This window comes from Hordeum vulgare, chromosome 7H (assembly GCF_904849725.1).
Source record: "Hordeum vulgare subsp. vulgare chromosome 7H, MorexV3_pseudomolecules_assembly, whole genome shotgun sequence".
Taxonomy (NCBI): Eukaryota; Viridiplantae; Streptophyta; class Magnoliopsida; order Poales; family Poaceae; genus Hordeum; species Hordeum vulgare.
Window position 1 is genome coordinate 5,186,770 of NC_058524.1, and position 26,480 is coordinate 5,213,249.

Sequence of the window (26,480 nt, forward strand, 5' to 3'; positions counted from 1 at the left end):
CCCTTTTCTCTGTTTCTGTTTCTTGGTTTCGGCCAAGAAGAAGACATGAACTATGTACGTTTTTTCCATAAATCTGGATTCGCTATGCAATAGTCCCCAGTTCTTTTCTTAAATTTCCATCAGTTTCTTATGTAATATTTATTACCTCTTCACACATATAACTTGTGTGTCTTGCTTCTTAAAATTATTGCCTGGTATGGTGTCCAATAAATTCAGAGATTGCCTCTGCAATGGTCTATACCAACAAAGATAATGATTTAGAAAAAATAGATGAGGACTAGCCATTGAAAAGCATAATAATGTTTTTATTTCTTCTTCATGACAATCAAGGTCAAACAAATACCTTCATGTTTATCAGAATGTATTAATGCGTCTAACTGCAGACTTGCAGGCAAAGAAATTACGGATGTAAGTGCCTGGTAGTTTAGTTTTACTTATTACTTTTTTGCAACCGACTTCTAATTTGTCTTGCACTCCCTAAGTGTGATTGTGTTTCCTTTTTCTATATTCACAGGTGCATAAACATATATTTTGGTCCCCCTGCGTGGTTCACACATTAAATCTCATTTTCAAAGATCTTGCTGATACATACCCCTGGATGGTCGAGACATGCGAAGAAGGAAAAGCAATTGGGAGTTACTTCCGGGACCATCAACATTGCCAAGCTCTATTTAGAGATAACTCCCAGCCGGACCTTCTCAGGGTTGCGAAAACAAGGTTTGCATCAAATTACATTGTGCTAAGAAGGCTTAGCGATGTTCGAGAGGCACTTGCTACTACTGTCGTTACAACCAGGTGGAAGGACCTACTGAAGGCATGTGACACACAAGGAAGAGCAAAAGCAACAGCGATCGCTCAAAGTATAAATAGTGAGAGGTTTTGGGAAAATGTTGATGCCTTCCTTGCTATGACGAAGCCATTGTTCATGGTTATAAAGTTCAGCGATGGAGAAGGTCCAAAAATTGGTGATGTATATGAGAGAATGGATAATATGCTTGGCGAGATTCAGGATGTGGTGACAAAGGAAGATAACCCACGGAAAGAATATTGGCCCAAGATAAGTGAAATTGTTATTGAACGGTGGGGAAAGATGAACTGGACTCTTCACTGTTTAGCTTTTGCTCTTTCTCCAAAATATTATGATCATGCATATCTTACAACCCCTGCTCCTGGGGCATCACTAGGAAACCTCCTAACCAGGATAAAGAGGTCATGGTTGCTGTTATAGATGCTCTTAAGAGAATTGCAGAAGATGGAGCAGAGCATAAACTCCTGCATGAGGAATTTAACACCTTCATCATGAAGAAGGGTATATTCTCTCTGGCAGCTGTTCAAGCTGATGCAGTTACAATGAATGCAATAGATTGGTGGTTTAATTATGGATCAGAAACACCACACTTAGCTAAGGTTGCAAAAAAGGTTCTCTCCCAGCCAATTAGTAGTTCCTCTGCTGAGAGGAATTGGAGTACATACTCGTACGTATATAACGTCAAGAGAAACCGGATGGACATAAAAACTGCAGATAAGCTCGTTTATATCCACTCAAACGAGCGCCTCAAGAGAAGGTTTTCAGAGTCGTATAAAGAAGGTCCGCACTATAAGTGGGACATTGATCCGGAAAATAGTTTGCTGGAGGAGTCTAACTTGAGGCTTGAGAAGATACCTTGGAAGGGTTTAGAGGGAAATAATGATAATCCAACATTTGATGATGCACCTGAACCACCAAGAAAAATCAAAACAAGGAAGTGAATGGTACACTGCTTTGAACTTTAGATAAAATTGACTCATTTGTTTGTATTTTACTATAGTAGTTACTTATTATGGTTCTTTTTTGCTTGAAGGTACGGGACTATACGGGTGACATGGTGATGGAGATGGACATGAGCATGACATGGTGATACCTGGAAATCAAGATATGCGTGCATTTATATTCAAGTATTTTTGTAACAAACTGAAGTATTTTGCTTAATACTCCCGTCAAAACTTTAATAAGTACCCAATATATATATTGGCTCCGTTGGTATGGTTGATGTAAGCTCGCTAAGGTCATGATCCTGATATTGTTGTTGGGTCAGCGACCCAAATTGATGAGGGACACGTTCCTCGATCCATGGTATCGTTCCGGGGTCATCGATCCAAATCATCGCGAGTGGCGTTTCTCGACCCATCACGTCGTTCCGGGGTCATCGACCCAAATTGGTGAGGGTCTCGTTCCTCGACCCGCCGTGTCGTTTCGGGGACATCATTCCTAAGTTAATTGGGTCACGTTTCACCTATCGACCGGTTCGCTCGAAAGATGTATACCCCCATCGTTCCCTATTATGGCCACATGGCGATTCTCGACCCTCGTTCCCGTCCCTCTTTCCCTTCGTCCCGGGAACTTGGCCACCGTGGCCACCCCCCCCCCCCACTGTAGGCTTCAGTGGTGCTCACGAGGTAGTTCTCGTAGGCGATGTTCCCATCGCCGTGATCCCTGCTCATGTTGCCCCCGTTGTACGCCTGTGCCACCATCGCGCGTGCGTGGGCATGAGCTGTCGCCGCCTGCTCGTGGGCGTGGCTTGCCGTAGCGGTGGTGGTGGTGCCCATGGGAAGCATGTAGCTCTCGACGACGTCGTTATTGTACACGACAGAGTTGCAGCATGTGCTGTGTTCAAGCGAAGCGCCCGTCGCCGCGTTGTCGATGCTGCCGTGGGTGTCATGCTGCTGCTGCTGCATCGACTGGGCATGCCGCGAGAAGAAGTCGTGAGCGCCAGCGCGAGCGCCGAGGTTGAGGTGGTGGAGCTCCTGCAGGCTGTGCGCGGCCGCGATCACCGCGTGGTCCAGCTCCTGCTTGCACCACCCGCGCAGTGGCTGCGCATGGGCGTATGGGTGGTACATGTGTCCACCACCGACGCTAGATACCTGCTGCTGGGGAAGGGCCTGGAATGCGATGGTTGGCCATGCAGTGGCGCCGGCAACGGGGGGATGGCGGTGGTGGTATGCCGCTCCATACGCGGCCAGGGCACCTATATCGTAGCCGCTCACCACGCCGGCGTGATGATGCTGCTGCTGCGCGAGGGACGACGCCGTGGCCGCCTCGGCGTCCTTCAGGCGCTTGGCGGCGCCGCCGATGGGTAGCGCGGTGCTGTCGAGGATACTCTTGACGTCGTAGCACGTCATGTCGAAGTTGGTGACGGCGTTGAGCCCCCGGAACTTGATCGCCGCGATGTCGTACGCCTCCGTAGCCTCCTCCTCCGTGCCTACATTACACACAGACTATAGTTAGTAGAGTACCAACGCAACCTATTGGTGGACGCCATGCATGTAGATGTATGCATGTGAGCTGTGGCAAGCTAGCTTAATTACTTTAATTAATCAGGTGAGAATCATTATATATTCAAATGTCACAAAATTAAAAGAATTCTTTGTATAACAAGACGTTCGTGGGACTCCATCGTCTTTGTATAACAAAATTAGAAGAATTCTTTGTATAGAAGAATTCGGACAAGTACGCGTGAGACTCCATTGTCAGGTCGCGTCATACTCCGAAAAAGAATAAGATTATAAACTATAACCGATGTTTATCAGAACCGGAAATAAGAAACTGACACACGGAGCAAGTTTTACGATATTTTTAGCCCGTTGCAACGCACGGGCATTTGTACTAGTCAATCTATAATGGCCGATCTCCGGCTTGGGGGCATGGCCGACACATGTGCCGTGTCGTCCTCCATTGACGAGCCCTCACCCCAACGCACGAGCGCATACATAAATACCCATAGCGCAACCACATCGTCCTCCTGAACAATCGAGGTAGCATGGCGATGAGGGAAGGAGGACGAGGCGACCACACCACGTCCATGGCGGTGCTCGCAGTCGCCATGGCGGCCCTCTTCCTGGCCGGGGCGCCTTGCACGGCGCAGGCGTCGGCGTCGGCGGGGATCAAGGAGGCGTGTCGGGGCGCGACGGAGCGTGTCGGGGCGCGGCGGAGCGGGACGCGGCGGTGTCATGCTCTGCTTAACTGAAGAATCAAAACAGGGGAATATGCACTCGAACTAGCCACTTCACTCGCGAATTTAAGGCAAGAAGCCAAGGTTATCTTACAAGAGTCCAGCCAGGAACACTGGCTGCGCGATATGGGGAAACCCTAGAAGGAAAAGATGAGCTTACACGAGCTAGAAACATGGCTTATATAGCCTTACAAGATGAGAGAAACGGTAAAGGTAAGAAAAGCAGAAAATAAAAGGAGAGCGTGCCGGAAGAGCGACAGGGACGCTCGACACTGCGATCACCGTACGATCGAGGATCCATGGCTGTCGAGTCCTTACTTAAAGCGAAACGGTACGAAGGCTTGTTACGCGTTGGATCCTTGATGGACGCTCTTGCCAGCTTCCCGCCATCTTCTCCATTTGGAATCATCGCTTGATCTTGCTACAGACATTTGGGTCCTGACAATTCCCCTCGGGTAACACCGGACCTGTCCTCAGGGCTGAAATGCTGGGAAGATCTTTTGGATGAAAGAGGCATCCTCCCATGTAGCATCTTGCTCCTCCAAATTAGTCCATTTTATCAGCCATCTGACCACTGGGATTTGGATATCACCTTGTACTCTTGGAATAAGCTTTCTCTCCAATAGTTTCTCAGGTTCTAGTAGGATTGTTCCATCAGTATGTAGTAGTGGCAGGTTGGGGTTGGGAATAGCTTGTGGTCCAAGGTGCTTTTTGAGTTGACTGACATGGAATGTAGGATGAAGTTTGAAGTGCTCAGGTAACAACAACTTATAAGCTACACGTCCAACTTTTTGGATTATTCTGAAGGGGCCACAGTATTTAGAATGCAACTTGAGGCGTCTGTGTAAGCTAAGTGTTGTATGCATGTAGGGCTGCAACTTTAAGTATACCATATCTCCAATTTCCAATGTTCTTTCAGACCTTTTTCTGTCAACATACATTTTCATTCTTTCTTGAGCCTTGAGAAGGTTTCCTTTGATCCGGGCTGCAATTTGCTCTGCATTTAGAATGGAGGAAAACTCTTGAGCTAGATCAGCAGGATACAGGGCAGCCTCTGACAACATGTTAGGTGGTCTGTTATACAAATCTTGGAAAGGGGTGAGCTTTAGTGAAGAGTGGTAACTAGTGTTGTACCACCATTCAGCTAATGGAAGCCAATGTAGCCATTTTTGAGGTTGTAAGAAAGCCATGCATCTCAAGTAATTTTCCAAGCACTAGTTAACTCTCTCTGTCTGCCCATCTGACTGAGGGTGATAGGAAGTGCTCATGTGGAGTTTAATGCCTAGTTTCTTGAATAATTCTTGCCAAGGGTTGCTTGTGAATATCCTGTCTCTATCAGTAACAATGACTGATGGAAGGCCATGCAACTTGAAGATATGTTTTGTAAAAGCTTTAGCAACAGTACTGACAGTTATGGGGTGTTTCATGGCAATGAAGTGACTATATTTGGTGAACCTGTCTACCACTACAAGGATCATGTCCTTTGCCTGTGAAGTAGGGAGGCCCTCAATGAAGTCCATGCTGATGTGGCACCAAGCAAAATCAGGGACTGGAAGAGGTTGTAGAAGACCTGGATACTTGCAGTGTTCAGGTTTGTTAATTTGGCAAGTAGGGCACTGCTTGATAAAGTCCGCAATAAACTTCTTCATTCCAAGCCAGTGGAAAAGGAGTTTCATCCTCTGATATGTTGCTCTATGCCCACAGTGGCCACCCAGTTCCGAATTGTGCAAGGCTGACACCAGTTTAGTTCTCAGGGCAGTGTCCATTCCAATGACAATTTTGTTTTTGTACCTTAACAACCCTTGCTTGAGATCATAGTTAGGAAAAGCATTTTATGAAATGGCTAGTTGTGACAGAAGATCCTTGCATCTCTGGTCATGAGCATAACTAGTAATCACTTCAGTTAACCAAATTGGTTGAGCCTGACTGGCAATTAGTGATTGTAATCTGTATTTAACTCTAGATAATGCATCTGCAACTTTGTTGTTCTTCCCTTGTTTGTATTCAATCTTGAAATTGTAGCCCAACAACTTGATCAGTAGTTTATGTTGAATACCCTGTGTGAGCTTTTGTTCCTGAATGTACCTCAAGCTCTGTTGATCAATTCTTATAACTAGGGCAGAAGCAGCAAAATAGTGTTTCCAGTGTTTAAGTGCTTCAATGATTGCTAATGCTTCTTTATCATAAGTTGACATAGCAGCAGCCTTTCGTCCAATAGTTTTGCTGAAATAGGAAAGGGGTCTACCTTCTTGCATTAGGACAGCACCAATCCCATAGGCACATGCATCTGTCTCCAGGATGAAAGGTTGAGAGAAATCAGGGAGTGCCAACACTGGGGCTTGGGTCATCTTGTGCTTCAATAAGTTAAAAGCAGCCATTTGATCAGTACCCCACTGGAAACTGTCCTTTTTTAGGGATTGAAACAAAGGTTTGCAGATAAACCCATAATGTTGAATAAACCTCCTGTAATAACCAGTTAGGCCCAGGAAGCTTCTCAATTGAGTTACATTTTTAGTTGTTGGCCATTGTGTTATTGCCTCAATTTTTGTTGGGTTAGTAGCTACCCCATCTCCTCTGATCACATGCCCTAGATACTCCACGTGAGGTTGAGCAAAAGAACACTTGCTAAGCTTTGCAAACAACTGATTGGACTTTAAGGCATCTAGAACCAGTTGTAGGTGCTGAAGATGCTCCTTCATATTTTTGCTATAAATTAGGATATCATCAAAGAAAACTAAGACAAACTTCCTCAGGAAAGGGGCTAGGATAGTGTTCATAAGGAGTTGGAAGGTGGCTGGAGCATTAGTTAATCCAAAGGGCATCACCAAGTACTCATAGTGTCCACAGTGGGTGTTGAAAGCAGTTTTACCCATGTCCTCCTCCTTCATTCTTATCTGGTGATAACCACTTCTCAGATCTAATTTAGAAAACACTGTTGCTCCTTTTAACGCATCCAGGAGATCTTCAATAACAGGGATTGGATATTTGTTCTTAACTGTCTGCTCATTAACCTTCCTGAAATCATTAACTAACCTCCATGTCATGTCCTTCTTTTTCACCAAAAGAGCTAGTGAGGAATATGGACTATTGTTGTCTCTTATAACTTTGGATTTGATCATGTCCTGCACTATACTTTCCATGGCATCCTTCTGGTGATGAGGTAATCTATAGGGCCTCTGATTAATCACCTTAGCTTGGGGTGTGAATGTGATGACATGATCAATAGCTCTTTTGGGGGGTAATGAAGTTGGTGTGCTGAAAACAGGAGAGTAATCATTCAGAATCTTCTGCACTGGTTCAGGCACAATTTGGTCCACTGGTTCCTGCACAATAATCATGTTTAGTATCAGAACAGCTCCACGGACAGGTTTATTAGGGACTGCTTCTGCGATAGCCATTTCTTTAACTGGAACATTAGGTAAGCTTTCATGTTGGAATATTTTCTTTTCTCCACCTGGTAGAGTGACTATGACATGCATTTCATCAAAGTCAAGTTCCACAGGACTGAATGAAGCCATCCAATCAGCTCCTAGGATGACATCATAACCTTGTAGTTGAAGCACCCTGAAATCTGTTAAGAATTATGTACCTTGTAAGGAGAAAGGACAGTTTAATGCAATAAACTCTGACCAGAGGGTAGCCCCATTTGCCACAATCACTTGTCTTCTTTTTGTTGGAGTAAGGGCACACATAGCTTTCTTAGCTAAGTTTGGGGTTATGAAAGTGGGAGTGCTGCCACTAACAATGAGTGTTGTGGCAGGAGTAGTCCCTAACATGACAATTACTGTGAGACTGAGTTTTCTAGCAAATCTGATTCCCATCAGTGTATGCATGGAAATTTGAAGAGGTGGATCATCATTATCAACAGGGGGAGGGGTTTCTGCCTCATCACTTTCTGCAGTGTAATAAACTAACTCTGCATCTTCAGGGTAGCACTCTTGTAGTGCCTGGATTTGGACTTGGTTGGCTAATTTACACACTTTCTTGTGTCCTGGAAACCATGGGTCTTTGCACTTGTAACATATGCCTTTCAGTTTTGCTTGTTGAATCACAGTAGCATTTGAACTAGGAGGCTGTTTGCCAGGATCAAACTGAATCTGTCTTTTAACTGCTTGATTCAGAAAGGGTTGGTAAGGTTTCTTAGCAGGTTGTGCCTGCTCCATTCTTCTAGCTAACCAAATAGCCTTCTGTAAGTCAGGAGGCTCATGACACTGAACATGATGCTGCATGCTGTCAGACAGACCAGCAATGAAGCTAGCTTTGTAATAATCCTGTGGTAGTGCTGGTTTATCTCTTCTGATTAAATTCATGGATTGTTCAAACGTCAATACATAATCATTGACAGTCCCATTTTGATTTAATGCATGAAATGTTCTGACATTGTCACATACTGAAATTTCAGAGAATCTATCACCAAGCAATCTACAGAATCTGTACCAAGGCAGGGTATTAGCTATGACCCCTATTCCTCTCCACCACTCAGTTGCAGGCCCAGTCAGGTAGGTTACAACAATTTCAGTTTTCTGTTCCAAGGGGGTTCTAACAGCCTCAAAGTACATTTCAATAGTTTGGATCCAAGAATCAGTGCTGGAGCCATCAAACTCAGGTATATTATACTTGGCAGGTTTCACCAGTGTGTGCACTCTTCTGTTCTCTTGAGCCCAATCCCTGTTTGCAAGACCAAACCTCCTGTCAAGGTGAGCATTTAGTCCATCACTTTGTTCGTGCTCTACAGTTATCACTTGTTGGCCAGGTCCTACTTGATGAGCAAGAGCTTGATTTTTTACCTCAACATGAGCTTGTTTGTTCTCAACAAAGTGTGGATGTCTGTATGGCATCTTGAGGGTACCACCCAAGTTTAGCTCCTTACCAGAAGTTTTGTCCACTAAAGTAGCAAACCCAACAGTAGCAGAGGATGGTTGTGCTTCCTGGAACTTGTTCACAGTGCCCTGTGGGGAGTGAGCAATTGTGCTGGCTTGGGGAACATCCTGAGGGTTGTGATACACTTCCCTTGGTTTGGGAAAACCTGAGATGAAAGTGGACAAGGGACCCTGCAAGTCACCCAGAGTCTTCTGCAGAGACTGAAAGTTGTCATGAACCAGTTCTCTGAACTCATCAAACTCCATCTTATCCTGCTCTCTGTGTTTCTGAAGCAGTTGGACATCCAGTTGGAGAGAAGTAAACTCCAGCTGATCTGTGGAAGTGGATTCTGAAGGTCCCACCATCTTTGTCATGAGACCAGGCAGAGAGGGTTTTGACAGAGATAGTCAATTACCTCAATGGTGACCAACAGACCCAAGAGAGGAATTTTACCACAGCCGAAACTGCAACCCGAACTTGGTGTTGTTAGCCCTGCCGCCGCCGACACCGCCGCCGTCGTCGCGCCACCAAAGTACACTGGATCCGGGAGGGTGGTGGGATTTTACTGCGCAAGCTATGAGCTTTTGCAACCACAAACCTGACCTGACCTGTACCGGATGATCGCCGCCACCAGCGCCACCATAGTGTCACCGCCGCCTAGATCGGGAGGGAGGGAGGGATTTCACTGCTCGTCCCCCAGCATCACAGCTACCAGATCTAGCACTTTGTCGAGGAGAGACTGACTCTAATTACCATTGTCATGCTCTGCTTAACTGAAGAATCAAAACAGGGGAATATGCACTCGAACTAGCCACTTTACTCGTGAATTTAAGGCAAGAAGCCGAGGTTATCTTACAAGAGTCCAGCCAGGAACACTGGCGGCGCAATAGGGGGAAACCCTAGAAGGAAAAGATGAGCATACACGAGCTAGAATCATGGCTTATATAGCCTTACAAGATGAGAGGGACGGTAAAGCTAAGAAAAGCAGAAAAGAAAAGGAGAGCGTGTCGGAAGAGCGACAGGGACGCTCGACGCTGCGATCATCGTACGATCGAGGATCCACGGCTGCCGAGTCCTTACTTAAAGCGAAATGGTAAGAAGGCTTGTCATGCGTTGGATCCTTGATGGACGGTCTTGCCAGCTTCCCGCCATCTTCTCCATTTAAAATCATCTGTTGATCTTGCTTCAAACATTTGGGTCCTGACAGGCGGTGGACTACGCGCACTGCGTGGCGTCCCTATCGTCGGACCGGGAGGGCCGGGACGCGGCGGACATGCACGCGATGGCGGCGGCGGCAACGCGGATGGCGGTGGAGCACGCGGCGACAACGGGGGCGCGGATGAAGGGGCTGGGCGAGGCGGAGGGTAGCCCCCGCGCGCACGCCAGGCTGGGGCGGTGCACAGAGCTCTACTGTGCGGTCGCCGACTTGCTCCGGGACGCGTTGGACAACATCCGTGTGGGCGTGTACGGGCGCGCCGTGGAGCAGATCGCGGCCGCGCTGGGCGCCGCCGAGCGGTGCGAGGACGCGTGGAAGGGCGAGGAGGATGCGCAGGGAGGAGGCGGCGCCGGCGCCGTCCCCGTCGCCGGGCACGACAAGGAGTACGGCCTCCTCGCCGTCGTCGCGCTCGGGCTCACCAGCGGCATTGCCTGACCGTCGCGATCGGCCGATTTGGCATGGGGAAGGCATGCGTGCTCCACGGACGTAAATAAAACGAGATGGGATTATAATGAACAAATAAACCCTCTTTTTTCAACATGACTATACAAAGATAGTGTGATATGTGCAATGTTTTTACATTGAGTGCGTGTTATCAATGGAAGACTTAGACGAGTGGGATAATAAAATGTAAAATGTAGCCATGTGGTTTTTAAGAAAAATGAATACGATTAATGTGTGCTAGGGCGATGTTCTCGGCCATTCGATGCCTCCGCTATGAGGCGCACATGGGTACACGGGATATGATGTGTACACCTAGTAGCTAATCTACAACATCTTAAGGGCTTTTTCGGTTAATCCTAGCAAGGAGGGGATTGGAGAGGATTGAAGCGGATTGAGATGAAATTTGACTAGTAGGGGATTTAATCCCTCCAAACCCTTTTAATTCTGAAAGACCCGAACAAGGCCTAAGTGTGATACTTTTTTCATCTAATGATTTAAAGCATTTTTAACTCTAGTATAATGTCAAAGAACGAAAAGCATATGGCACTGTGAGATAAAGGGTATACGAAATAAATGAGTATTTAACAAAAACTACCACTATTCATGGAAACATGTCCAGAAACTACCACTATACGTTTTTGTGCCGAAAACTACCATTTTTATCCTAATCAGTGGCAAAAAACTACCAAGTGTGAAAACTGCTCCATTAACCTCTTCTAAACGCCTTTCTGACCTGTTGGCCCCACAAGTCAGGTTGACCATTAACTTCGAAAATTGTTTTTTATTTTTACAAAAATGTTCAGGGTTTTTAAATAATGTTCTTAAAATTTGGAAAATGTTGCTGTTTTCTCAAAAAAAAACTTTTCTAGAATTTTTTTTTAAATCTGGATTTTCGTCAATTGTTTATCAAATTCAATTTTTTTTCTTTTTAGAAAAATGTTTTGGATTTTCAAGACATGTTCTGGATTTTTCGACAAAGCTCTTATTTTTCGAAATTTGTTCATAAAATTCAATAAATGTTCATATTTTCAAAAGTTGTTCATGTTTATAAATTTGTTCAGGATTTTTCAAAATTGTTCTCATTTTCAATATTTGTTCTCAAGAATAAAAAAAATGTCGTGATTTAAAAATATTGTTAATGCTTCCACATGTTTTTTCGGGGTTTTCAAAATTTTGTTCGTAAGATTCAAAAAATATCCGTGCTTCCAAAACTTGTTCCCGGTCCCAAATTTGTTCATGATTTTTAAAAATTTGTACAAACATTGTTCGTGATTTCACAAAAATATTCGCAAATTTGAAAAGATGCTCACAAAACAATAAACATGAATTTTAACACAAAGAATAATTCTTAAAAATCATGAATAAATTTGGGATAATTTTGAAAAATCCAGAACATGTCTTGAAAATCCAGAACGTTTTTCTAAAAAGAAAAAACATATTTCGAATTTGATAAACAATTGTTCAAAATCCTGATTTTATTAAATCTAGAAAAGTTTTTTTGAGAAAACAGAAACATTTTCCATAATTTTAAAAACATTATTTAAAAACCCTGAACACGTTTTGAAAATCATGAACATTTTCTAAAAAGAAAAAAACAATGTTTGAAGTTAATGGTCAACCTGACTTGTGGGCCCAGCATGCCAGAAAGGCGTTTAGAAGAGGTGAATGGAGCAGTTTTCACGCTTGATAGTTTTTTGCCACTGATTAGGATAAAAGTGGTAGTTTTCTACACAAAAACGTATAGTTCACCAACCGGGACTAAAGAGGCGGGACTAAAGGCCTAACCTTTAGTCACGGCCCTGTTACAAGCGGGGTCTAAAGGTGCTCCACGTGGGCGCCTCGTAGCGCCCCAGGGGCAGGACCTTTAGTCCCGGTTCGTTACACGGGCCGGGACTAAAGATTTTCAGATTTTGCTTATTTTCGGGGTTTTTTTAATGAAATTATTTTTGGGTTTTAGGGTTTTAGGGTTTAGATGTTCGGGAGATTAACGTGATGCCTCGTTTGGTGTTCGGGAATTAGTTTTCATATAATTTAAATAGAAATAATTATGCATATATATATAAGGTTAACTTATTTTACAAGCGAGCATATATATACAATTATATGAAGATCTGAATTATCGGGACTAGAGCCCGTCTATTCGATTACATGGACGAACATCAGTAATGGCCCCTAGCTACACTAAATCGTCATTTATCATCTATAGCTTCCGTCCTCAGAAATCCCGTAAGCTCCTCTTCAACAGCAATCGCGCGTTGCTCTGGTAGGACCTTCGTCGTCATGGCCGTGTGCTATATAAGAAGAGGAGATGAATATGAATATCAATCATGATAACAAAGAATGACGGGTAAAAATAGAGGTGTGAATGTTCATTGCTTACGTCGAATCTGTGATCCTTGTGCTCAGAGGTAAACGTGCGAATGGTCTCGCAAACATAGTATCCGCATAGATGCATTCCCCGTGGCTGCTGGTCGCACTTCACGAGAATAGAATATATATAATCAAAATAATAATCTAGCATCATAAATGTATTGAAAATAGAAGTATATCATACTACTACTTACCTGAGCCGCTCTAAAGGTCAGCTTCTCATGCTCGATACCGGGAGTCACGCACTTGAACCGCTTCCAAACCCTGCCCGACAAGGATAATGATTTGCTAAGTTTTTCATTAATTGATATATCAGAAAATCATCGAAAGAGACCGATAGAGCGCAAGAATGATTGAAATTACCCTTGGAGCATGTCCTGCAGGCTTTGGAACTGTTCCAAGGGTCTCGATAATGGGTCGAAGGCATCAACTCTTCCCTTATCAATTTGAATGTCCAACAGAATTCAATGAAAGCTGCACATGTATGTATGTATATATATATATATATATGTGTGTGTGTGTGTGTGTGTGTGTGTGTGTGTGTGTGTGTGTGTGTGTGTGTGTGTGTGTGTGTGTGTGTGTGTGTGTGTGTGTCAGTAACTTATCAATTACACTTATAAGGGAATGGACACAACAGAGTAAAGACCCTCACCTGAAGTTGTATGGAAACAGTATGTGGTCACAGAAATTTTGATCTGTTAGAAACCTTAAAAGGTTTTCCTCCGTCTCCTTGGGATAATTAGTTAGCGTCGCTATATGTATTTTATCTGGGTCAATAAACCCAATATTTAGGATGCTCTTACTTTTACAATCCAGAATCTTCATTCTGCATAATAGACTACAAGTTATATATAGACAATGAATTGAAATAACTAAACAAGTTATATGTAGACAACGAATTGAAAAACTTACAGACAATAGCAACTCATAAGCGATTTGTCGAGGGCGTCGCCATTGTACATCTGGAAGAGTTCATCAAAGTCGATATGGATTTGTTTGGGGCGGCCGTAGTACTCCTGTGGGACACTCAGCACGATCATCGTTCTCCCATTCTTTGATTCACTTAAGTACCATTGATGCAAGTAACGCATATTTGTTGGGAGATCATCTTTGCTGACCAAAGGCTCACCCATGACAAACTGTGCCTTATAGTCATCAGGCTTATGGTGTAAGTAATACGGTGATGGAAGGGTCGTGAAGTATTTTGCAAATGCTATTTGCTTCTCGGTGTATTCCGGGCGGGGCTCGGGTTCCTTCTTTTTCATCTGCGCATCATGATGTTCCTTTGCTATCCTGGCGTTTTCCTCGGGGGTACAATCATATGGTCTGATAGGAAGATTAGCATGACGTACCTTTGGGAGGGGCGATCGTTTGCGCTTTGGGGTGCTCTGTGGTTTAGGAATCGTCGGCGGAGCGTTCTTGGTGGCACGCTCCCGCTTTGTATCCGGAGCGGGCGGCGGCGGAGACGGACGACACAAGTCCGGCGGCGGTGATCGAGATGGACTCGTGTTGTTCTGGCCGACGTCATGTGGAGGGCTTGGAGGTGTAGGTGACCTGCGATGACTCGGAGGCGGTGTTGTCCTTGGGGCCGAGCCTGGAAGCTTGATGTAGTTCTTGTCCCATAGGATGACTCCACCTAGTACTTCTCCGAGTGTCCTCTCATCTTCGGGTCCAGCTATGTTGAGCTCCATATCATTAAACTCCGTCATGATTTCATCCACCCCGACTTTAGCAAAGCCAGCTGGAATCTCACGGCCATGCCAGCGTGCATCAGGGCCAGAAGGTAAAGCTTGTCCGACGGCCACCTTCATGGATATGTTCTTGAATTTTTGATGGAGTTCACATGATGTTGACTCCTTGATTCCATCCACGGGGTAGCCGGGACCGCCCTCTATCTTCTTCATTCATCGTCGGGCGGGGCCTTAGATTCAGCCACGCTGCTTTTCCGCTTAGATGGGGCGCCGGTAATATCAAGTGCAGGATCTTCGTGGCGCGGTACTCCTCTAAGCTCATCAATCTGCTTCTGTTGCTCGTTAATCCTGGCAAGCAACTGGTTGAACTTGTCATTCTCCTCATCCTGCTGCCGCTTCTTTGCTCTCTCTCGGCTTCTGTAAGTGTCTTGGTCTCTGGCAAACCCAAGCCACCACGGGTAAGAAGGACCGAAGCCTCGCGTTCGTCCTCCATGTTCGTCATTGCCGAGGACCAGTGTGAGCAAATCTTTATCTCTATCTGCAGTGAACTTTCTTTGTCCCTCCTTAATTTCTTTCACTATCCTTTTCCAATTCTCCCTGGGTATCCTAAGATCGTCATTGCAGATGAGGTCCCCTGTTGTTTCGTCGTACGACCCACCATGCGCAAGGAACCAATTTCTTGCTCTCAATTCCCACTCATCACGGAGTGGTTCAGGTACGATGCCTTTATCTATCAGATCTTGCTCTTTCTTATCCCACTTTGGGATGGCAGTCTCATAGCCCCCTGGCCCCAGCTTGTGGTGATATTTCTTCTTGTCGGCATTTATCTTGTTCTTTTCTGATAATGCCTGGGCATCTTCTGACTCCTTGTACTCTTGAAATTCCTTCCAGTGATTCGCCTGCTTGGCTAGATACCCCTCGAATACTTGCACTTTCTTTGTCTTCAGATAGTTTTTCCATAGCTTCTTCTTCCAGCTACGGAACAGTTCGGCCATCTTCTTTAGAGTCCACTGCTTGACTTTGGCCCTCAGTTTGTCTGCGGTGTCTTCATTCTCACATTCTGGCAGGTTGAAATGTGACATGAGATCATTCCAAAGATTATCTTTGTACCTTTCGGCGACATAGTCACTATCGGCTGCCCCTTTGCGCTTGTTCCACTTCCGAACGCTGATCGGGACGTGATCCCTAACGAGAACTCCGCATTGCTTCTTGAATGTGTCAGCAACATTCTTAGGAAGCTTGGGTTCGCCCGTAGGCATTATCACCTCAAAGGTGTAATGCGTCCGTGCATCCAACTTTCTAGTCGGGCCTCGTTTCGTAGATTTGCTCGATGTGGAGGCCTAAGAGGGAGAAATATTCGTAAAATGAATGTATATGTATACAATATAGAGCTATCTCCAATATTTTTCACATATTACAAGTGATTGTCGAACTTCATATGTATACCTCGCCGGACTTTATTATTTCTTCACCGGCTTCTCCACCGGCTTCTCCATCAGTGGAGCTATCACCTTCTCCGTCATTGGACCTATCTCCTGCCCATCCGCTTCATCTTCGGGTCGCTCGACCTCCATTCCATATCCGGAGTCATTTAGATATGACATCGGAGATTCAGCTGGTTCAACGTCGGGGCCGTCTTTGATTATATCTTTGAGAAGTTCTTCCTCTTCGAGGTTCCTGATATGTGGATCCATAGTTCTGCAAAAAACGGACATTTGATTAACTAATAAACTAACAAACTATATAAGAGGGGTTGGAAACTTCGAAGTGTCGTTTTATATAGGAGGACCTTTAGTCTCGGGTCTTGGCTAGAACCTAAACTCTAAAATACCAGCCGGGCGGAGCCCAGTCCCTAAAAATATTTCTTCTTCTTGTAACCCTAAACTAATTTTTCCTCTTCTTCTATTTCTCCTCTTCTTCTACTTCTACTTCTCCTCTTCTTCTACTACTTCTCCTCTCCTCTTCTTATATTTTTCCTCTTCTTCTCCTCTTCTCCTCTTCTTATTCTCCTTTTTCTTCTTTTCTTCTCCTCCTCTTCTTATTTTCCTTTTTCCTAATTCTACATATTACTAACCCTAATAATCTAGCACAAACCTAATAACAATAGGAATTAAATGACAAAAAAATATTTTTCTTCTTTTCTTCCTTTCTTCTCCTTTTTCTTCCTTTCTTCCCTTTTTCTTCTTTTCATCTCCTTTTTCTTCTTTTCTTCTCTCCTTCCCTTTTTCTTCCTTTCTTCTCCTTTTTCTTCCTTTCTTCTCCTTTTTCTTCCTTTCTTCTCCTTTTCCTTCTTTGCTTGTGCTGGCCGGAGTGTTGGGGATGAGGGGGTGTGGGGCTTACCGACCGGAGGTGTCGACGGCGCGCGGCGCGGAGGGCGGCGCGAGGCGAGGAGGACGGCGGGGGCGAGCAGGACAACGGCGACGGCGAGGAGGACGGCAGGCGGCGGCGAGCAGGACGGCGGGCAGCCTGACGGCGTCGTCGAGTTCGTCGCTAGCTGTGCCGCGCCGGGCAGGAGAACAAGAGGAAGAAGAAGAGAAATGGACGATTTGGGTTCGAAATTTTCTAACTCCCGCTTATACACGTGGATCTTTAGTCCCGGTTCGGGGCTCGATCCGGGACTAAAGACCCCTTTAGTCCCGGGTGGAGCCACGACCCGGGACTAAAGGCCCTTTTTCGGCAGACCAAAAGGCGGGAAGCAGGGGCCTTTAGTCCCGGGGCGTGGCAAGAACCGGGACTAAAGGGTGTCTTTAGTCCCGGGTGGAGCTACGACCCGGGACTAAAGGCCCTTTTTTGGCAGACCAGAAGGCGGGACTAAAGTGTTGCCTATATAAACCCTCGCCCCTGCCCACTATATCCCCTGTTTTTTGGTTGTTGAAGTGTGACCATGCCATGCTCTTGACACTCTAATTCATGCACATGACGTGTTTGATTAAATGCCCGAGCCACTCTACTTAAGCTTTCTCTTCTCCAAGCTCGACCTCCAAGCTCCATTTTCCGTAATATTTGTCTAGGTTTGGCCATGCACCAACTGCACACGTCTTTTAAAAGGTTAGCTACTTCATCCTTTCATTTGTCACTGCTGGTGTAGCTCATTTCAAATGCTCAAATTAACTTCTTAGAGTCTGCACATGCGTAGGGTGTCGTCCCGTGCCCGTCCTCACCATTGTCGATCGCCCCGTGCCGATCTCGTCGCAAGCACCATCGTGGTGAGCCTCTTGTTCTTATCTTCTTTTTAAAAGAAAAAAATCTTACTTGTCTGATTTAGATACATACTTGTATAAATTACTCACTTTCATTATTTTTTGTTATTATATAGTGCGATGGTTTTGGTATCCGCCTCCGTCGGCCCTCGTCCTGTCTATGATTCGGATGTGGTATATATTATCTTTTATAACTATTTGTTTTATTTAGTGTTTATGACAATTATGACGACCAATGTGACATATATTTTTTTAATCTAGGAGGTATGTGAACCGGAAATTCCAACCCACATAAAAATTCTTGTCAAGAAGTTAAATTTTGTTGAAAAAGAAAACAAATACTTGAAGAAAAAATTGAAAATAATTGAGGATAAGAATATGGAACTGGAGTTGCATGTCGCCGATGTCATCGATGATCGCAAGATGAAGATCGATGCGATGCGGTTGAAGATGGATGCAATGTGCTTGAAGATGGATGAAATGCGCTTGAAGATTAGGAATATTAGAAAATATGCCATTGATAAAGAGGCTTGGTATCATTATGCCGTTGGGTCAATTGTTACCTTAGTTGCGATTTTGATCGCGTTTGTTGTTGCATTTAAATGTTTTACATAGTTGTATGTTTTTTATGAGAGAACTTTATGTATTTATTTTTTGCAATTTGATCACTACTGTTCTTTGGCTTTAATGTGATGATGAACTTGTATTAATTTGGTCATATGTTCTGCAATGGTTTTTTGAGCTAGTTGACCCTGAAATTGAAAAGCACTACAAATGAACTCTGAAAATGTTGAAAGTTGGCATGCTATCATCCTTTCACCCACATAGCATGTGTTAAAAAGTTGAGAGGGCTGCGACAAAAACTGGATGCACTTCGTGTACAAAACGGACAATCTCTCTCAAAGTATCACGGTTTCGAACGAGAACTCATCTCTTACAAAGGGATTTCATTTTTTTGAACTTATTTGAACTCCATACTTTTTGTGTGTTCAAAATGCACCATTCAAAGGCACATCACGAAATTTCAACAATTTCTGACTTCATTTGGTATATTTCGTGCATTTACTTTTTTTTTGAGCTAGTTGACCCTGAAATTGAAAAGCACTACAAATGAACTGTGAAAATGTTGAAAGTTGGCATGCTATCATCATTTCACCCACATAGCATGTGTTAAAAAGTTGAGAGGGCTACGACAAAAACTGGATGCACTTCGTGTACAAAACGGACAATCTCTCTCGAAGTATCAGGGTTTCGAACGAGAACTCATCTCTTACAAAGGGATTTCATTTTTTTGAACTTATTTGAACTCCATACTTTTTGTGTGTTTAAAATGCACCATTCAAAGGCACATCACAAAATTTCAACATTTAGTACATTCCATACATGCATTACATAAAAGGTTTAATACGTTATTACATTATTGCACCAATATTCCTATCTATTATTTCTGTTTTCTTCTGGGTCGTAGCCATGGAGAATCTTCATCATTCAGTAGGATGCTTGGGTCAGTTTTCACTTTGAAGGGCGGAATTTCATGAAACTTATTATAATCTTCTGACATGTATGTCTTGTCATCTACTCCCACGATGTTTCTTTTTCCTGAAAAAACTATGTGGCGTTTTGGCTCATCGGACGATATCTTCTTTTGCTGATTTCTTTTTCTCGTTTTTGTAGACATGTCCTTCACATAGAAAACCTGAGCGACATCATTGGCTAGGACAAATGGTTCGCCCATGTACGCAAGATTGTTGAGATCCACTGTTGTCATGTCGTACTTTTGGTCTACAACTATCCCGCCTCCTGTCAGCTTCACCCATTTGCACCGAAACAAAGGGATCTTAAAAGTAGGTCCATAGTCAAGTTCCCATATCTCCTCTATGTACCCGTAATATATTTCCAAACAGTGCCCATTCTCGTCTGTTGCATTAAAGCGGACACCACTATTTTGGTTGGTGCTCTTTTTATCTTGGGCAACCGTGTAACATCTGCTCGAACTGCAACCTCTCCTTTTCTGTGTCGCAACCTCGCCGTGCATCAGAAATGACCCGGCCAAGATCATCAGCGGGCTCATGTGGTTCCCGTTCTTCATCCCGATCTTCTTCTTCATTGTCTTCCATTGCGGTATCAACATACTCACGGAACATAAATCGGTAGTTGTCATCATCGTTCTCTTCTTCTTCATCGTCGTCTTCCATCATAACCCCTCTTTCTCCGTGCTTGGTCCAAACATTATAGCCCGACATAAAACCGGACCGAAGCAGGTGGCTCTGAATGACTCTTGAGGAAGTGTAATCCTTCTCATTCCGACATTCAACACATGGACAAAACATATAGCCACCACCATGCTTGTTCGCATCGGCTGCATCTCGAAAAGAATGCACGCCTTCTCTGTAAGCGGTTGTGCGTCGATCACCGTACATCCATGGATGGCTCATCTATGTTATACGACAGTATATCAAATACAATCACGATCCTAAAAATTAGTACCGCACGGTCTAAACGAGGAAATATAGTTGCTAACCTTTTAGAATAAGTAGAAATAAAGAGAAAGAGGTTTAAGCGTGGCTCGGGCATCTCATATCGTAGTTGTGTTCGGTGAACTGAAGCGGCATCGCTCTAACACACATTTCAACAAACACCTCTAGTGCATAAAAAAAATTGGAGAGCAAGCACCCAACCACAATCCTCCATCCAAGAAAAATGCAAGGAAGAGGGGAGAGGGGGGCTGTGCTATATATAGGCAGAGGACTTTAGTCCCGGTTTGAGACACAAACCGGGACTAAAGGTGGCTCACATGCGGGCTGCCCACCGCGTAGCCCTTTAGTCCCGGTTTGGGATACGAACCGGGACTAAAGGATCCTTACGGGCCGGGACTAAAGCCTCGAGGGAGGCATGGGGAATTGGGGCGACGTGGCCGGGCCTTTAGTCCCGGCCCAGAGGCAGGCCGAGACTAAAGGGTCCAGGGCAAAGGCCTGTTTTCCACTAGTGGTGGTAGTTTCTGAACACATTTCTATAAATTATGGTAGTTTTTGGTTAAATACTCGAAATAAAGGCATGTCATTGATTAAAAGAACTGAATACAACATCTACAAGGATATTGTAGCAAACACGTCCCACTCAATCACGCAGGAAGAGGGCACATGAAGGGCCACCATGAGTCTAGCAAACGTTAGGAGAGCCGATCGACACTGCTCCACCTCAAATCCTTGTTGCCGACAATCACCATCAAGTAGAACATGTAGCCGGACACCGGTGGTGAAGATGATGACCAACAACCTAAAGGGGGATGAAGACGACTTCATCAAGCAACCTCTTGACACCGAGGATTAGTAGATCGTCGACGGCAAGGATCATGTGTAACAACGTGCGCGAGAGAGAAATGTGCCCTTTGGATGGACGGTGGCCTCCGTGTAGAAACTAAAGCAACGTTGAAATTAACCTGCTTGTCGATGGGCTGCATCCAAAGACCACAAAGTGGGCCTCCGGTTAAGGAGCTTGAGACGGATGAGCTGCATCAAATGACCATAAAGTGGGCCTCCAGCTAAGGAGCCAAAGGCATCGGCGAGGAAGGCCGCAATGAAAACCAAGATGAGGATGACCAAGACAGGAGCTGGACGGTGCGTTCATCCTGTCGATTAACGCCCAGATCTAGCCACGAAGGATGCAAACATGCTAAAAAAGTTATCTAGAACTACGACACACGAGTAAGGACACCCCCTCTCTCGACGACCACTAGTAGGAAAAAGAGCTTTCGTCCTAGCCCCGATCGAGCAATAGTCACAGTCGCTTTACGAACCGGGACTAGCATTAGTCCCGGTTCGGGCGACTAGGAGCGAACGGGCAACACTTCTATCTTAGTTCCGGTTGGTGTGGGACCTTTAGTCTCGGTTTGGTTTGTGTTACCAACCTAGACTAAAGGCCTTGATCCTTTAATCCCGTTTGATAACACTAACCCGGACTAAAGGGTCTATCTTTAGTCCCGATTGGTATTGCCAACCAGGACTAAAGGACCCTTAATTTAGTTCCGGTTGATAACACCAACCCGGACTAAAGGGCCTTCATAGGCTAATTCAAAAGGAAAGCATCCCATCTCAAGTCATATGTCCTATTGTTTACGACGGCGCGCCATGGTGGGACTTTTAGTCCAGCCTCTACTCTCTAGTACTTACATATATATGTACTCTAGGAAAACTTTGAGATGATTGTCGAGTTAGGCTGTCTACCTCGTACTGTTTTACTAGAGTGTTTGCTTTCTTCCCTATATTTTTTCTTCGTGTAGTAGTTGACCATCATAGAAAAAAAATGAATGTTATTATACTTTGTACAATGAATTCAAAGTAAGAGTGGACAAAAATTTAGTTGATGAGGTAACCAAATAGTTGTCTGTTTTGCAAAAATGTTAGGAGATCAGTATAGTGTGAGAACAACGGAACATGATTGCGTCTGTAGTCCAACGGTTAGGATAATTGCCTTCCAAGCAATAGACCCGGGTTCGACTCTCGGCAGACGCATCCCTTTTTTTAAGGTTCTGCCACTTGTTTCATAGTAACATTTTTTTTTCCATTATACTCTACATGGAAACTTTTTTTCTAAGGTGCTTCCACTTGTTTCTTACTAACATCTTTTTTTCCATTATACTCTACATGGAAACTTATTGAGGAGACCCTCTGATTTTATTATTATATTGCTACGTAAGGGAGGTATATGCAGCATGTTGGATGAAAGTTGTACCAAATTGTTTGAGAAGTTTGATGGTGTTCGCGGTGACCTCAGTGCGGCGGGGAGCCCCCCGAGCAACTTAGTCTGAATTTCGTCGGCTGTCACATAACAAGTTTGCCAGGAACCAAAATCAAATCCTTATTCGCAGATTGTTTCGTATCTTCCAAGCCGGTACTATTGAGAAGCCACCATATGCAGATACAAGTTTGGATTTACTAGCTTTATATTGCATGAGGAACTGGGGGCTATCTAGTCTGGCCAGTTCCTTTTAGTCAGAAAAGCAGAGGCCGCGATCCAGAGCCAGTACTGCTAGCACAGGCTGCTAAGGCAGAAAAGTAGCTCAAGACCATCGTACGTCCGGCGGCGCGAGCACCATCAGCGGAGGTGAAATGGTCTACTCTTACCAAGTTTCGCAACGCCAAAGCCCAAAGGATTGTGCTTTCATTTGTGGAGTCTGTCCCTGCAGTCTCCCGGCAGCAGCCGGCTCCGGTGCCTAGAGTTATGCACGGCCTTGCCCCAACCCACGTATGCTTGCACGCTCGACCCAACTGTCAGTGAAAGAAATCGCACGTATTATTTGTTGATGGATTTCGTATTTCGTACGTAAAAAGGCTCGCATTCCATTCAAAAAAAATCTGGCCGGACCGGAGAGAGTCGAAAGGCACAACTGACCTGCCCCTGTCCCGACACCCCCACCCCACCACCCAACTAGCCATTAAGCATGCATTGATCTCGGTCGTGGACTCCATGCCACGCATGCCCCAACAGATCATAATGAATTAAGCATGCAGTACAATTAGCCCATGTCTGTCCCTCCGCGACGATCTCCGGCCGTCACCATCCTGCAACCCCCATCCTGTAGCTCACAAAGCTCTTCTCCTTCCTCCCTCCAGCTCTAGCTCATCCTTATAAAGGCCGGAGGTAGCTTTGTGTGCCCTGCCATGTGAGAGAGACCACTCCTCTTTCTCCAACTCTGCTTGGTATTTTTATTGGGCTGCAAGATTGCCAAGGAATTCTTCGTCTTCGTCTTCTTCTCCGACGATCGAGATCAGCTAGCTAATGGGGTTCCCGGCGCCGGTGTTCTCGGAGCCAGAGCTGCCCAGGCTGCTGCTCAGCCTCCTCTTCCTGCTCGCCCGCCTCCGCCGCCTCTCCTCCTGGCTGCTCCGCCTAGCAGGCGCCGGCGTCGACGCCAACCTCAGCTTTGACCGCCCCACTGCCTCCCGCAGCGCCGGCCGCCACCGCCGCCAGGAGCTGTACCGCCAAGACCACCGCCTCGAGGACCTGGAGGAGCACTCCCCGGCCATGCGCTTCGACGCGCTATCCACCAGCGGAGACGAAGCCGAAGCTCTGGTGCTGCCGGAGGGCTGCGCGGTGTGCCTCGGCGACTTCGACGCCGCCGCGCGCGTGCGCCGGCCGCGAGGGTGCCGGCACGTCTTCCACCGCGCCTGCCTCGACCGCTGGGCCGCGCAGGGCCACAGCACATGCCCGCTCTGCCGGTCGCCGTTCCTCCCTCCCTTCCTCCTCCCGCTGCCGCTCCCGCCGGCGTCCTGATTTCCTCTGGGTATTATTTGCACAATCCGGCGACTGCAGCAAGCAAATCCTGAGGAGGGTTTTCTTAATTTGTGACTTTTGGTAGGGTTTTTATGGAAACAAACCCAACCACAGCACGACCCAAGGAGGCCATGGAGGCGAGCTGTGGAAATATTTTCCGATCGCCCCCCTCCTTTGGATAGATTCTCACAACAACGTCCCTAGGGGTGGGGATTAGTTCCTTGTAAAAGCTTCGGTTTATTTGGATTTCACCCAGGTAAAAAAATCCATACACCAAGAAGAAGTAGTGGATTTATATACATCAGAAAACAGATTATATGAAGTAGATAGAGGAGTCAATAATCTAAATATGTGTAGAGATACTTGAAAAGAGTTTTTTTCCTCTGCTCACTTTTAGTCTCCTTTCTGTCTTCCTGTATGATTTTAGCAATATCATGCCTTTTTTTCATCTATTATACTACTGCTCAGGGGGTTTGGAAACGACTCATGTTTACAGTTTTGTACATATTTTGTGCATTAACATCTTTTTGAAAATGTATATTGATTCATTGGATTATCTTATTTTATCGCCTATGCTAAATCTAACATCTAAACACTGATGATACGGTTGACGCATAACTATAAAGACATGCAATTCGTGTACAATAATCCATCCACTAATATCTGCTTCCTTGAAGGGGTTTTCAATTTAAAAGGGGACAACTTCTATTCCACCATCTATTTGCTACCCAATCTATTAATATAAAAATATAACTTTGTTACATGCAAATGTGTGGACCAAACTATTAAGTGAGCTAATACTCAAATAAGACATGATATAATTGTAATATACCTCTTAAACTCGTGCATAGTAGAACCCTCTACCAAGATATTATAAATAAAACAGCCACAAACACATCTAAGCACACTATAATACTTGTACAACTAGTTGTTGGGGCGCAGCCTTGCTGCGCCGCCTGAGGCGTGCCGTTGCGGTGCTAGGTAGGCACTCGCTCTTTTCTCTTGCTTCTTTGTGATTTATGTGATGCATCTACATGCAAGCTATGAGAGCCGCTTCAACAAAATATATAGGTTGTTCACGTGAGAATAAACCGCATCATATGCAATAGCATAGTCAGGTGCAAGTTGCTGGTTGGAAAAACAAGAAAAAAAATCAACTGATGATAGGCTGTTTTGATAAGCAATATATTGGTGCTTAGTAGAATTAAGCTCACATGACTCGTTCTTATAGATTTGTAAATGATTATAGAAGAATATAAGATTCCTACAAACAATAGATGAGACATAAGTATACTAAGTGATTGCCAGATGACCGAGGCTGAGCCCCGCCACCTCCTCCATCCTTGCTGCCAACAACGGGGATGAGCCCCTGAACCTCATCACCACGCCCAGATTATCTGCTCCTCCCACTCCGATTTCTCCGTTGGAAGCTCATTCCTGCAAGGATGTTGTCTCTGTCGCCCTCTTTCTTGGCCTGACAGTGGGAGTCCAGTAGCAAGCAAAAGGTGATACAAACGGGTAAGTGTTTGTGGTATCTTGATGTCGCAAACAGATACCAAGATGGAAATGCATGATACAAGGCACCGTACCTTTATCTGTCAGATCTGAAATGCAAAGAAAACAAAAATAAACAAGTAAATTTCATCAAAGTAGTAATGCATCCTAACAAAAAAATGTGCAAAAAGTTGTATGCAAGAGTTATGTTTTATAAGGCTTAGCTGCACAATTCTTTTCGACAAAATATCTATAGATACAAATGGCAAGAGAAATGTTGTATTGTTCACAACATGGTTAGAGTGCCATGGCTTCCAATGTTATAAATCAGTCGCCAAATGTTTTCAGCAAGAAAGTTCTTGCTGACAAGGAGGTAAAATACTATTTTATTTTCATTTGACATTGACATAACAAAAGGTTGGTAAATATCATGAAATGCTTTACCCTTAAACAATTATGTTCCTGACAGGAAACATTTGATGGCATCAATCTTTTTTCGATTATGACAATCATTTTTCTTGTTAGTCCCGACGACACCTTTGATTTCAACATCTTATCAAATTGTTGGAGAGGACTAATATTATATAGCAGATACAGATCCATTAGAAGAATGTCGTGACCAGAAATTTGATTTTTGCATCTTATCAAATTGTTGTTGGTCCTGACCACACCTTTGTATAGTGTTACCTTTCTTGCACAGGAGACGCTCTTATGTGTTTTGAAGTCGTAACTCGGAATTTCAACAACTTTACCATGTTTTAGTGTTTCCATACAAGAGAGTAGTAAATCCGTACCAAATGCATCTGCAATTAGGACAGGAGCAGCATCAATAACAAAGCGAGTCCACATCTCTTGCCAATAGCACAAAAACACATCAGGTTCTCATGAAACATGCGCTGTACCTAGATGATCAAAGTTATAATCATGAACACAGAATGATTCCTCG

The 26,480-nt window shown here is 44.7% G+C and overlaps 1 protein-coding gene and 1 non-coding gene across 2 annotated transcripts; both read left to right on the top strand.

The window, feature by feature from the left end:
- Nucleotides 1-22,209: 22,209 nt before the first annotated feature.
- Nucleotides 22,210-22,281, top strand: TRNAG-UCC. Its single transcript has one exon. It is a non-coding gene; the product is annotated as a tRNA-Gly (tRNA).
- Nucleotides 22,282-23,282: 1,001 nt separating this feature from the next.
- On the top strand, nt 23,283-25,181 carry LOC123411472 (brassinosteroid-responsive RING protein 1-like). Its single transcript, XM_045104420.1, has one exon. The coding sequence runs from the start codon at nt 23,549-23,551 to the stop codon at nt 24,038-24,040; it is 492 nt and encodes a 163-aa protein (XP_044960355.1). The 5' UTR covers nt 23,283-23,548; the 3' UTR covers nt 24,041-25,181.
- Nucleotides 25,182-26,480: the final 1,299 nt, after the last annotated feature.